At 50.6% G+C, this 13,484-nt stretch overlaps 1 protein-coding gene across 3 annotated transcripts; it reads left to right on the top strand.

Annotated features, from left to right (window-relative positions):
• Positions 1 to 1,157: 1,157 nt before the first annotated feature.
• Positions 1,158 to 12,771, top strand: Dnal4 (dynein axonemal light chain 4). 3 transcript variants are annotated; one of them, XM_074084508.1, is made up of 4 exons: positions 1,158 to 1,264; positions 8,971 to 9,058; positions 10,479 to 10,562; positions 11,710 to 12,771. In XM_074084508.1, exons 2-4 carry the CDS (start codon positions 8,990 to 8,992, stop codon positions 11,872 to 11,874), a joined length of 318 nt encoding a protein of 105 aa, XP_073940609.1. In that variant the 5' UTR covers positions 1,158 to 1,264; positions 8,971 to 8,989; the 3' UTR covers positions 11,875 to 12,771. The 3 variants fall into 3 exon arrangements, with proteins under 3 accessions (XP_073940609.1, XP_020028976.1, XP_073940610.1); XM_020173387.2 differs by having other exon boundaries at positions 8,853 to 9,058; XM_074084509.1 differs by lacking the exon at positions 11,710 to 12,771 and adding an exon at positions 11,318 to 11,655 and having other exon boundaries at positions 8,853 to 9,058.
• Positions 12,772 to 13,484: the final 713 nt, after the last annotated feature.

Below are 13,484 nucleotides of genomic sequence, written 5' to 3'. Positions count from 1 at the left end.
CTTCCAGAAGCTCCACTTCTCCTGGGGAACATGGCATTCAAAATCCTGATTCCTTCGGCACCTTCACCCCCATCACCTCCCAGCTTCACTGCATTCACCCTGCAACCAGGCTTCATGGAGCCATAGCTATTCATTGCCCAGGTGACTATGCTGTCCCTACTCTCATTAGCCCGCTGGTCATCTTAGGCCCAGCCTGCTCACGGCCACACTCTGAGTTAATTATTCCCTTCTCAGGGAGAACCAGCACCTTGCCCAGCCTCTGCTACAGGACTGGTAGGAAGAATGAGTTGTTCTGTATCTAATTGTTCATGTGGTTCTTCCCCTGCTGAACTGTGCCTTCCACGGGGTGGCCTCATCTGACTTCTCTAGGAATCACTAGCACCTGGTCAGGACTGTGCTCCCTATAGATTCCAGTAAGTGGGATAGTGGGGCTTCACCCCAAGTAAATGTTAAACACAAAGTAAATGTTTAAATTAAGAAGTACCCCACTGACCTTTTGATCCACCCATCAGATAATGGCGCCTGCTGATTTTCCCTCTTTATCTCAACTCTACTAATATTTTTAGGTCATTGTCCTCCCAAGAGAAAACAGAGGCAGGCTCTGGACAACTACGTGTTTAAGTTAGATGGTACAGGTGTCACCTAGTGATAAGGGCAAGGTGACGTTGGAGGATGGAAAGAATACTTGGGTTCCTGCTCCAGGAGCATTACCTTGATTCCTTCCTTTACCTAAATGCTTAACTTCTCTGCACCTAGGTCCATACAGAATTACCAATACCACTACCTGAGAGTAGTGAGGTGAGAATCAGGAGAGATATTAGTGTAAAGACCTATATAAATGCTACTTGTTATTAGACTTTTGAGAACCTAGTAAAGTAGTAGCTCCGTGTCACGACACCAACAAATTGCATTTGTGATTTCAAATGACGAAGACTCCCCAGGCAATACTGCTTTTAGAAGTTGTTTCTCTCAAAATAAAACTTAAGTCTGTCGGCGGTTCCTTGGGCACACTAAAGACGACTATAAGCGAAGCGCCGCCTTCCTAGACTCTAGGTCACGCCCCTTTCCAGGCAAAACCGTGCGTTGTAGGGCCCTTCAGCACTGATTGACACTTCTGTTCACCAATAATAAGTGAAATTCTTGTCAACGTCCGGTGAGGGGGCAGGACTTCCTGGATGGTTGCTAAGACACTCTTGTTTGCTCCTTGACAACCCTGGCGGGGGTGCGCTGGCTACGGCCCCGGCTTCGGCCCCCGCGGGAGCAGGTGAGGCCCCGGGGCGCGACGGGCAGCCAGACGGGGAGGGCTGGTCTGGAGGGAGGGCGGGAGGCAACGCGGGGCAGACGAGGCCTCGCCCACCGCCGAGGCCCCACCTCAGTCTCCTGCCTGGTGTTTCCCAGCCCCAGGACCTCCCCCTAACCCTGCGTGGGGTAACTGCGCGCTCGGTAGTGACAGATTGGCCATCGCGACTCTGCAGGCCGCTCTTCCCTACCCTAGGTCCTGTCCAGTTTCGTGCTCCTGCATCCTCCCTGATCCTACTCCTCCCAGCACGTCGATCCCCACCACCACCGTTCGCGGAGTAATCCCCTTTCCCGCGGCTGGGCTGGTGGTGGCCATCGCCTCGGCCCACAAGCGAGTTGGGACATCCGGCTGGTCATTTCCCTTTTCGGGCCTCAGTCTCCCCATCAGCAAACTAGAAGTTGGCTTGAATGATGTCTAAGGCCTTTTGGACTCTGGCGTTCCAGGTTGTTACTCTTTGACCTAGCTGTAGGCTTCCCCAGGGTGGTGTGCTCTCCGTGGGAGGAATCGTATGTAATGCAAAGAACTTGGCAGACCTAATTTGGATTCTCACTTGTAGACCAGCCTGCATCTATAAACTAGTATTCCACAGCACATCTCCTTTGGGATAATATGAATTGAAGTACAAAGACTCCAATTCTATGTAGATTCAATATGTTAGTTTTCTTTGCTCTTTATTTCCCCACAGTTCTCCCATCTGGGAGGTGTTATCAACCTCCTCAAGCATCTCCAGTTGACCCTCAGAATCACTCTCCTGCTTTGATCCTTAGGATGGGGATGAGGAGACAGAAAGGGACTGGTGCATTGATGTGATGGGTTCAGTGGCTTCCCTTCTGCCCCGGATCATCCATGAATTCCTCCTCTAATTGATACCTCCATTCGCACATCTCACCAGCAACTTAAACCCTGTAGTTCTAAAAATCAAACCAGCCTGCTTCTCTGCCTACTCATCTGTCTTACCTGGTTCCTTCCCCCCATTCCCCCACCCACTCTGCCCAGTGCATTCAACTTGGACAATTGTCAAGTTGCCAAGTTGCCTCCATGAAGTTCTCTAATCTTCTCCATTCTTGAAGGCACCACCCTGGTTGAAGTCTTTAATGCCTGTCACCTGAGCTATTGCTGTAACTTTCTCCTCCTCCTCCTCCTCCTCCTCTCTTCTTCCTTCCTTCTTCTTCTTTCTTTCTTTCTTTCTTCTTCTTCTTCCTTTTTTTTTTTTTTTGTGGTACTGGGGTTTGAACTCAGGGTCTCCACCTTGAGCCACTCCACCAGCCCATTTTATGGTGGAAAACCTTTTTCAAGATAGGGTCTAACAAACCATTTGCTCTGGCTGGCTTCAAACTGCAATCCTCCTGATCTCTGCCTCCTGAGTAGCTAGGATTACAAGGTGTGAGCCACTGGCACCCCGGCTGTAGCTTCTTTTAACTTCTGTCCATATCAACCCAACCCAACAGAATAGACAGGCCACCAGCAACCAAGAAAGCACCAAAGGCTTCCCATTCCCTGCAAAAAATATATCCATACTTCTTAAGCCTGGAGTTTAGGGCCCTTCTACACTTCCACAACCCAGCCCCAGCCTTTTCCTCCAGCCTATCTCTCTCTTCTTGGCCACATCCTATCCTCCAGCCAAATTGGTCTGATAAGACTTTCCCAGAAGTCTACCTTGGAACCACTGTGTTTGCTCATCTCTGCCTGGAAAGTCTCCACACCCCACCCCGCCCATCTGTCAGGATTCCCACTCAAGGCCTGACTCCAGGGCTGACCCTGCCACCAAGCTTTTCTTGCTCTTCTCTCTTACTCTCTCCCTCTCCAGAATTCTCTTCTTCCCTCTGTTTCTACATCTGTCTTGTGGCACTTAGTGCCATGAACTATCTTTGTCTGTGTGTGTTGATCTTCATATTAGATTAGATTGTAAGCTCCTTGAAGGCAGAGACTCTCTGCTTCTATGCTTGAAAAGCATAATCTTTGAAGCCAGCTATACCTGGGATGGACTCCTGGCTCCTCCCTTTCCCAGCTGGGTGGGAAGTTGTTTTCCTTTTCTCAGGCTGTGTGCTCCTCAGTAATGTAGGGAGAATGGTAGCTGTCTGAAAGTTACGGGGGCAATGAATAAGAGCATATGTATGTAACTCCCCTCCTGGAGCCTGGCTCAAGATCAGCGTTCAGTATTATCGGATAGCTTTAATTGGTCTTCTCCCTTCCCGGGGTGGGGGATGCAATATAATTAAATTATAATTCCACTATTATTTGGACTGCTGCCATGTGCCACACATGGACTTCATGCTCTGGGACATTAGTGGAGACTAAAGTCCCTCTGCCCCAGGGGACTGTCTGAACTCACAGCACAAGGCGAAGTCGTGATCAGTTGTGAGATGTCACTGGCAATTAGCAATGGTGAATGAGTTTTCAAGAAATAAATCAGTGCTAAGTACAATTTACTTTGTGATAATGTCATTCTTAGTCCTTTTCGTTCAAATCTGTCATGCTGAGAGGGAAAGTGGGACTGGGAGACTGCGGAGCTCGCTGTGTCAGCTGCTGCTCTCAGGCATGATGGCTCATGGCTATGATGTTTTGTTACACTTGTCTCTTGACAAAATGTTTGAGATTTCATCCAAATGTGGGTATGTCCATGAGGGTGTACTACATGAGTTAGTGATGTTTATCACTAATGGCATTAGACAAAGACAGAGCTGAGAATTGCTTATCTAGACTAGTCAACATGTCTCTTCTCACCCCCACCTGTCTCACTCCCCTTCCTTCCCTTCTTTCTCCTAACCCATGGTCTATGGCACAAAAATGTTTTCAGTGGACTTCAGTGAAATGAAGAAAAAAATAAGGACCCTGTTTTAAAAAAAAGAAAAGAGCTTGCGTGCATATATGAAAGGCATCTGTGTTTTCTTGAGATGGGCCCCTGTTCTGTAGCCATCCCCTCTTACTGCTAACTGTTCCTTGTTTGCAGTAGATGACGTGTTTCTAGTGCTCTGGAGGCTGGCAGCCAGGGTTTACTTCATTGGTCTGGGAAACCGAGGCCGCTGGGAAGCCAGTCTTCCACCTCACTTCCTGACCTCACTGCTGACCTCCTGGATGAACACACCATAGTCCGTGGGACCCTTTCACCTTGCCACCTTTGTCCCTGTTTGTTTGCTACAAGTAGAAAACAGATGTGTTGGGTAAAGGCAACAATGATCAGGGTGCACAAGTGTGTCCCAGACATGGTTGGAAGCAGGAGGCAGGCCTGGACAGATGGCAGGACTAGTAGGGGCTGATGTTCAAATCATTTGTGTTTCTCCTTTCTTCCAAGGGAGAAAGCCCAGAAGATCAAGTCAGAAGAATAGATATGGGCTCAGATCCTGGCTCTATTTTTGCTGGCTGTGTACCCTCAGGCCAGCCACAAAACCTCCCTGAGCTCCAGGCACCTTGTCTAAGAGCTGGGAGTTTATACTTCCATCACAGGTAGTCATGAGGTTAAAATGAGACAACCAATGTGAAAGCTCAATGTAACCATACCACTGTCACCATGGCCCCAGCCCAGATGGGCTTCATCAAATGTCCTGTGAGTCTCCTCCAGCACCATCCTGGTGGTCTGCACACAAGGGAACCCTGGGAATGTTTGTTTGTTTGGCTGAATGCTTAGGTGTGTAATTAGAACAGCTGTGATATATGGGTATGGAAGATCACCTTCGTGCCGCACCAGTAACAGGAACGATGCTCCCCGTAGGTACAGCCCACTCATCCCTGATTTCCAGATGAGGAATGGGATTGTAGAGAGGTAAGCACATGTCAGAAACAGAAAAGACACCTGCATTCAGAGCTGGAACTGTCACAACATGCTCTAAGTGGGTCTTGCAATCCAGATACATAGTGGGTTGTAGAGGGTGGTATGTCTTGATCTGAGGGCCGAGAATGTTATAAGCATCAAGTTTCTGGGCTTTCCCACCCCTGGGGGCTGGCAGCTACTTTGGGCCTGATTTCCCAGAGCCCATGTCTTTTCTTCATTCTTCCCTCATACCTTAACCCACTTAAGGAATTTCCCCAGCCAGGCACCTGTAGCTACTTAGAAGGCTGAGATTGGGAGGGTTGTAGTTCCAGGCTAGCCTGGGTAACTAGTTCACAAGACCTCATCTTCAAAATAACCAGAGCAAAATGGACTGGAGGTGTGGTTCAAGTGGTAGAGCACTTGCTTTGGTAGTACAAAGCCCTGAGTTCAAATCCCAGGGCTCCCCCTCCAACAAAAAAAGAAAGAATTCTCCCCAGATTCTTCAGAAGCCAAATAGCAATGGTGTCTAAGGGCCACGCCACAAAAGAACAAGAACTGTGAGACAAGGCAGAGAGAGAGCCCTGTGTGTGCCTCCTGGGTAAGGCTGTGCAAAGCACACAGGGGAGCTCTAGGGCAGGGGGAGAAAAAGGGCAGCAGGAGAGAGTGAGGCTGCCCTGGCTTTGTGTGCCATCATGGGCCCGATGGCCTGGGATCAAGCTTTTGTACCAGCAGACTCAGATACCCTGGCTGTGGCACACTTAACATTATTCAAAGGCTGTTTCTGGCCTGATACAGCCTTTCGGTCACAGGCTTATTCTCAGGGGAGATTGATAAGGTTATTAAAACCCGGGTTCTGCTATTTTGGGTAACAGCCCTTCAGCAGAGTTTGCTAATTGTGGCCGAATGACTGTAGCTGTACTATAATGACACAGTGTCATAAAAAATTCTCCTATGTTCTATATTAGGAAGTATACCATCTATAGCTACTCCTTTCTATTCTGTAAATCTCATCCCTTTTGGATCACCAGAAGTAGAGGTAGTGGTTAGGAAAAGTTGTTTGGGCTCATGAATTGTGGTCCTTAACAAACGTGGTTGAATAATGTTTACTGAGTCTGACCAATCGTAGAGAACAGGGCAGTGACAACAGTGCAGAGAGCACTGCCATTTCCAGCCACCAACTTGCTGAGAATGAAAGGATAGGATTTCTGATTCTGTTTCCTAGAGGAAACACCAGTCTTGTCCCAAAGCAGGAGGTGGGCAACTCACCTCTGTCACAGAACTGTCATCCATTCTCTATGCCTGTGAGTGTCTATGTCTGAGGGGCTTTTCCCCTCTGTTCACCTCTGAATTCCTGAGCTGTTCCAGCAGAGTTCTCCATATTGAGAGCAGATGTCAGCAGCCACCACAGACCCTGCCACCTCAAGGGCAGCATGTGCCCATTGGATCTCCCTCCATCCACCCCTAACTCCTGTTTGCTACCCTTTTTTAGTTTCAGGGATAGATTGAATTGACTTGAAATACCCAGGTGGCAGCTGCTTCTCCATTTTAAGTTGTTCCAACTTGAGAGTCTCAAAGGTAAACAAACCACAAAGCCTGGCATCCTTTTATCATCATTGCGGCTGCCACCTCTGTCACAGCTTGATGAAGGTGGAGGTGAGGCAATAAAGTGGCCATTACTAAAGCTAGGAGCACAGGGTGGAGTTGGAGATGGGCCTTAATTCATATGCTTAATGAGCAGAGACGAATGATTCACTGGATTTCGTGAAATAAACCTGACCAGAAAGTACAATGAGATTGTGCTTGGTGAGCTGCCAGCTCATATGTAGAGACAAACAAAAGCTGCTAATATCTGAGTAGTACAAATGCCCAGAATTATGAGATGAGAGGAGCCATCTGTCCCCTGGGAAGTCAGAAAATACCAGTGTCATGGAGTGGTGGAGTCCGTGCGAGGCTTCCAGCCTTACTCAAGGGAGCCGGCCAAATGGGGTAGCACTGAAGGCTTCTGCGGCTCTGTTGGGAGGTGGGGGAAACTGAGAGCACGGCACAGCCTGTACAGAGTACACAGAAAGCTCAGGTCCTGGTCACTAAGAACAGCAGATTCTGGAAGGGGACAGCAGATAGATACCTGCTAGATCACTTGAGCTGCACTACAGTCAGGTGCACAGGCGGCTGTGAGTCTGTGAGTCAAAGAGGCCCCAAGAATAGGGCTTAGGGTGCCCACATTAGGGCAGCACCTGGATCCAAACCCCAGTTCTGCCACTCCCTAGCTGAGTGACCTCAGGCCAGCAACGTTGACCTGCCTGCCTTGGCCCTAACTCCTGAAGTTGCTGCAATGATGAGCTGTATAAATGAACCTGGAGCACTTGGAATAATGGCTGGCTCACAGCACACCTAATACTTGTTACCTGTTGTTAACCTACCTGGTAGCCACATGGTGCCTACTCCTCAGGAGGCTGAGGAGGAGCTCTTGAGCTCAGGAATTTGAGGCCTGCCTGGGCAATACAGCAAGAACCCTCTAAAAAAAAAAGGTGCATGCACACACAGACCTGCTATATGCCAGGCATCTTTTTTCAGTACTGGGGCTTGAACTCAGGGCCTTCACCTTGAGCCACTCCACTGGCCCTATTTTTGTGAAGGGTTTTATCGATAGGGTCTCGAACTATTTGCCCGGGCTACGTGCCAAGCATCTTGAAGTTCGGTAGCTGTGGAATGTAAGAAATGCTGACATGGGGCTTGAGGCGTGGCTCAGACAGCAGAGAACTTGCCTAGCAAACATGAGTTCAAACCCCAGTACTGCCGGAAAAAAAGAAATGTTGGCATAACATTTTGGGGCTATATTTGTCCAATAGAGATTGTTAAGAAGGTTTACCAGTGCAGTGATTTGTATTCATGTGTGTTTGTACTTCTGAGTTACAAAAAGCCCTCTGAATTACAGGCTACGTTGAATTGTGGGATGAAGGAGAAACATCGGACTTCTCTCAGGACTCCCAGTCATTTAGCATCCAGGCCCATCTCTTTTAGGAAAAAACCCCATCTCTTATTAGAAAACTAGATTTGGTGGGAGGGAACTTACATGTGTAGCGGGTGTTAGAACTTGTGGCATAACCCGTGTTCATGCTCTCATTGATTCCCCTGGGAGCCAGAGGGCGAGAACAGTTATTTACCCAGTGCCCAGTTCTGTGCTTGTTGCCTTTCACATCTTTGAGTTCTCTGAGGTGGGTATAACTGGCCCATGTTACTGATGAAGACTCTGAGGCCCCAGGCCACACTGCTGGCCACCAGCTGACCAGGAACCAGTGTCTAGGCCACCCAATTCCTAGGCCAGCCATCCAGGACATGGTGGCCCAAAAGAGAGTAGGCAGGGACCTCCTGGGAGCCTTGTGTGCCAAGGAAGACATCCAGCAGTGCTGTCCCCTTCCCCTGCAGATCAGGGTCCTGTAGCAGGGACCTCTCACATGTCAGTGGACCCTCATTGTCAGTGGGCACCAGAACGTTTACCTTCCTGACCACATTGCTGGGAAGTGAGGGCAGCCCACCATGGGTACAGAGAAGCTGAGTTTGTTAATTGCCAGCTCCAGGCTCCATCCCGGGCCTGGCCCACAGTCAGTATCTGTCTTGACAATGACAGTGTGTTCTTGCAGCATCTCGCTTGACTCACCCTCCGTCTGCAGACTTGCTGGCCATTTGGAGAGGATGCGGAGGAGTTAAGATGGGGAGGTGTCGACTTGTTACCAAGACATTTCTAATTTGTGATGTGTAGTTTTAAAGCCAACTCTTCTCTCCTGGTTTTCCTGTTTTGTACAGCACCCCTTGGGGAAAGACATTTCTGCTCCCACCAAGTTGGCAGGGGCTGCTTCCTGAGTCTCCTGGGCATCTTAACTGCCAGTCCTAGCACCTCCTGAAAACCCACTCTCTCCTTCAGAGGCCACAGTGGAGGGATCATGGGAGAGACAGAAGGGAAGAAAGATGAGGCTGATTACAAACGCCTGCAGACCTTCCCTCTGGTCAGGGTAAGCCTGGGGGAAGGAAGGCAGGTGGCCACCAGGGCCCACACAGCCTGCAAGATGGTTGGGGGGAGGTGAGAAAAAAGACTCTGCTGGCTCAGATCTACACACCTAGGAGTCAACAGTGATTCATTCTTTCATCCATTCATTCATTCTCCAAGTATACATGTAGGCCACCTGCTCTACACTGGGCACATTTCTAGGCACCATGGAGATGGTGGCAGAATACAGATAGCAGCCTGGCTCATGTAAAAGAAATGTTTAAAGCACACAATGGCAGGCAATAAGTGCTATAAAGAAAAATGGAACAGGCAGAAGGGGCGAGGGAGCAGAGGCTGGCTTCCAGAAGAGCTTGCTCGGATCAGAGACTTGGGTTTACTTTGACAATGGGCCTCGTAAAGACCTGCGGAAGAAGATGCCAAGCAAGGCACAGGAGACCAGAATGGGATGAGCCTGGTGTCTTAGAGGAGAGAGCCAAGGCTGGTGTGTTTGGAGTGGACTGCTGAGAGGGAGGCAGGGTGTGAGGCTCAGAATGACAGGCCAGGCTGCACAGGCCTGACTAGTGAGCAGATATGTAAGAATGGACTTTGGGTACCAGAGTGCCAGTGAGGATGCTCTTGCAGAGTCCAGTGAGATGCAGTGCCTGGGATGGAGGTGTGAAATGGGGCCAGAGTTGGGATCCACACATCCCAAAGGCAAAGGCAGTAACACTCACCGCAGGGGTCTGGGTCTGAAGAAAGAGGGTCAAGAATGGTCCCCAGAGTTTGTTTTATCCTGAATAATGGAAGAAGAACAAGGTGTTAATTAGCAAGAAGGGGGAGGATAGTCAGAATAGGGTTGTGGGGAAATCAAAACTTTTTTCTTGTTATACATTTAAGTGAGGTTGTCAAGTAGGCAGAAGGTCATGGAGATGAAAATGTGGAACCATCGCCATGTGGAAGACAGCTGTGTGAAGAGGAGTGAGACCCCTAGAGGGGACATGGCTAGCTAGAGAAGTGAGAGGGTGGAACCAGGCCAGGCCTCCAGCAGGTAGGAGGAGGAGTGGGCCCAGCAAACTTACTGAGAGAGGGCAGCTGAGGGGCAGGAGGAAACCAGGACCCCAGGAGTAGCAGGCTGTCCCTCTGGCCTGGGGATGATCCCACTGTAAACCATTTCCACAGCCGCCTTCCCTGTTCCTGGGCCACTCTTCCACTCGTGTCCCTTGGCTGGAACATGGTCCCTTGCAGAAGGGCCTGGGTATGAGTGCTCATGTGGCTTAGCCCCATCCCGTACCCTCTTTGCCCCAACTGCAGGCCTAGTCAGATGAGTCACCTGCCCAGGGGAGCTATCTTGTGTCCATGCCTTAAGCATGGGACCGAGAGGCTGGCCAGGAAGGCCAGGTCATGGGCTAAGCCTCTCTTTGTTTGTCACCCCGCCCTGTCTCTAGCACTCGGACATGCCAGAGGAGATGCGAGTGGAAACCATGGAGCTATGTGTCACAGCCTGTGAGAAATTCTCCAACAACAATGAGGTATTGCCATCAGGGCAGGTGGCCCCTTGTTCATTTGGTGACCCTGTGTGTGATAGAGCGACCCCAGACCCCTATAGCCAGCTCCAAAGAGGCTTGCTGGGACAAGCTAGAGCCTGCCTTGGAAGTGACCACAGTCCAGAGATCCCAATGAGAGAGGAGGCTGGTACTAAGCAGAGCACTGAGGGCCCAGCCCAGCCCTAGAGGGAGGGAAGCCAGTGGGGTGCTCTCAGGTGGGCTACTGATGAGCGCCTTCCCAGGCTCTATCCCGGCTATGAGCAGAGGCTTCCAGGCATTCATTCATGTCTTCATTCATCCATTCCAAAGGGTCAAATGCCATCTGCAGGCTGGGCACTGCTCTGTGTTGGGGATGCAGCCACTGGTATCGGCCCAGCAGTGACCCTCATCAGGCTGGTGGTGGTGAGACGGAAGGCAGTGTGACAATAGCCAGGGAGAGCCCAGAGCTTTGGCTCCACTGTCCGCTGTTCAGATCCTGTCTCCAGCCCTTCCTGACTCTACTCTTAGACAAGGCATTTTTCAGCTCTGAGCCAGAGGCCTAGTGTGTAAGCTGGGGATGGTGACAATGTCTACTTACTGGGCCAGTTTCAAGGGTTTATTCGCTGACATGACAGAGACGAAGTGCTCATTGTGCACTGGCATGGTAGCGGTGTTGCTGGTATACAGCAGGTGCCTGAACATGGGTCTCACCCTGCCACGCTGGCTGTGAGGCCCCTCCCTAGACCTTGTCTTCACCCTAGGAGAAGCTTCTGGAGAACCAATGCAGGAGGCAGTGGGCTGTCCCTGTGATGATCAAGCAGTTGGGCCTGTCCATGGAGGCTACTGAACCTGTTAGGGAAACATGGCACCCCACATCTGAGGAGGTTGGTGCTGGCCAGGGCTTGGCCCCAGGCTGTGTTTAGGCCTATGGCTCTCTTTCCCACCTTCACCAATTTCTTCCTGACCAGTAAGGTAATGCCTAGTTCCTGCCCGTATGTGATAGCCCTGGCAGGAGGTAGCCTCAGAAGTTTCCTTGAGAAGGACAGGACAGGACAGCAGAACTTGCCAAGAAGTTGGTGTCAGGCTTCTCCTTCCCAGAGAGGGAGCAGAGTTCTCCTCGCTGTCCCCCTGACATGCTCTCTCTCCCTTCCAGAGTGCTGCCAAGATGATCAAAGAGACGATGGACAAGAAATTTGGCTCCTCCTGGCATGTGGTGATTGGTGAAGGCTTTGGGTTTGAGATCACTCATGAGGTGAAGAACCTCCTCTACCTGTACTTCGGGGGGACCCTGGCTGTGTGTGTCTGGAAATGCTCCTGACACTCTCTCCCTGTGGAGCCTTTTCCTGCCTCTCCTCTGGGACGGGGAGCAGCTCCAGGCAGGTCCTGGCTCTTCTAAGGAAAGTTTGGGGTCTTTTCTTTTGTCCTGTGTGCCAGTTTCCTGAGCCATGCCCTGTGTGTGAATTTGTTGACATCTCTTCTCCATCTCTCTCCAAGTCCCCAGCTGTGGACAGGCGGGCAGCTCCCTGTAGGGGAGGGGTGGGGAGGTGTGACAGGGTGAAGGAGGTGGGGAGATGGGATTTTTCTCATAAGGAAAAATCCCACCTTTCTCCATGGCTGCTGTCCCCTTACATCCTAGGAGCCCCACTCCCATCCGTCCCTAGCATTGCTGTCCTTGTCATTAGTGGCCATATGGAAGTGGCCCCAAAAGGAGCCTCTCCTCTCAAAGCACATGGGCAGCTTTCTTCCTTGTCCTCTGGGGAAGTGTAACCCCAGGCTGAACAAACCATGGCATCTCATAGGACCAGCAGCTCCACAGCCCCGGCTCTGGCACGAGGACTAAGAAGTCTTCTTGTCCTCTCCTCCCCTCAGCCCCACTGCATGAATCTTTCCCACTGCCTTGGGCAGCCCAACCGAGCAGTGAGAGCCAGGCTTGGAGGTGCAGAGAGCAGGTTCTGAGGTGTCACTGAACCCTGCCCGGTGAGACGCCTGGGCCAGGAGCGCTCTCACCGTGAGTCCCTTCAGCAGGGAACCTGGCCTGCCAGTGGCCTATCATCAGGGACTGCATGCTAATTTGTACTTCTATCTCTGCTGGCTTTTCTATATTCTTTTTGAGTGTGGGGAGAAGGGTTTTGGTAGAAGGGTGAATCATATTTTACACAGCTGTCTTATTTATATAAATGTCTTGGTTTTTACAATTAAAATGACCAAAAACTGACCTCTGTCTATAGCCTCTTAAAGTTAAGGGATTGATGTCCTTGGGCTTGGGCGGGTCCTGGGAGCCCAGAGATGTTTCCTTCTTCCACACCCCTCACCAGCACCTCATGGAGGTGGGGGACAGGGGAACATGAGTTCAGACCCAGACCTTATACAGACATTTCAGATCAAGGTGATGTAGCTCAGGTGAGCAAATGTTTATATTTAACTGTTGCTGAATGCCAGACCCAGGGAGCTGGCGAAACAGGTGGAAGTGCCACAGATCTTACCCTCAGTGGGCTCACAGTCTACTGTGGGGGAGCCTTTGGGCTTAATGGTGTGAACCAGATGTGAACAGTGATACAATAAAAGATAAGATGGCATTCTTGGAGGAGGAAAGAGGGGAGTAAGAGGTCCCTGACAGGGCAAGGCCTGAAAGCCTGCACTTGCAGGAAGAGTGGTGTTTGGCCAGGGACGGGGCTGCTGCCAGTCATAGGACAGTAGGAATAAACAGGTGATGAGTGGCTTGGGATTGGGGGGCGCATATTTTGGGTCCATGAAGCCCTGTCAGCTCAGGCTTGGCCCTGGAATCTGAGTGACAGACTGGAGAATTCAGCACAGGTAGTGCTGGGCAGCCTGCCTTCCCTGTGCCCATGGTGCTTCTGAGGAGGCCCCTCCGGCACAGGCCCAGGTGCTGAGGCTGCACATCAGCTATAGTGAGACCTGTCATCAGCT

Source organism: Castor canadensis, chromosome 8, assembly GCF_047511655.1.
Source record: "Castor canadensis chromosome 8, mCasCan1.hap1v2, whole genome shotgun sequence".
NCBI classification, from domain to species: Eukaryota; Metazoa; Chordata; class Mammalia; order Rodentia; family Castoridae; genus Castor; species Castor canadensis.
The sequence above is the reverse complement of the archived record's forward strand: the minus strand, read 5'-3'. Positions and strand labels throughout refer to the sequence as shown.

Excerpts from the sequence above, each read along its gene's own strand:
- Dnal4 (XM_074084508.1), top strand. The coding sequence starts at position 8,990 with ATGGGAGAGACAGAAGGGAAGAAAGATGAGGCTGATTACAAACGCCTG. Across the intron at positions 9,059-10,478 it reads AGACCTTCCCTCTGGTCAGG|CACTCGGACATGCCAGAGGA; the intron begins GTAAGCCTGGGG and ends CCCTGTCTCTAG. Across the intron at positions 10,563-11,709 it reads AATTCTCCAACAACAATGAG|AGTGCTGCCAAGATGATCAA; the intron begins GTATTGCCATCA and ends TCTCCCTTCCAG.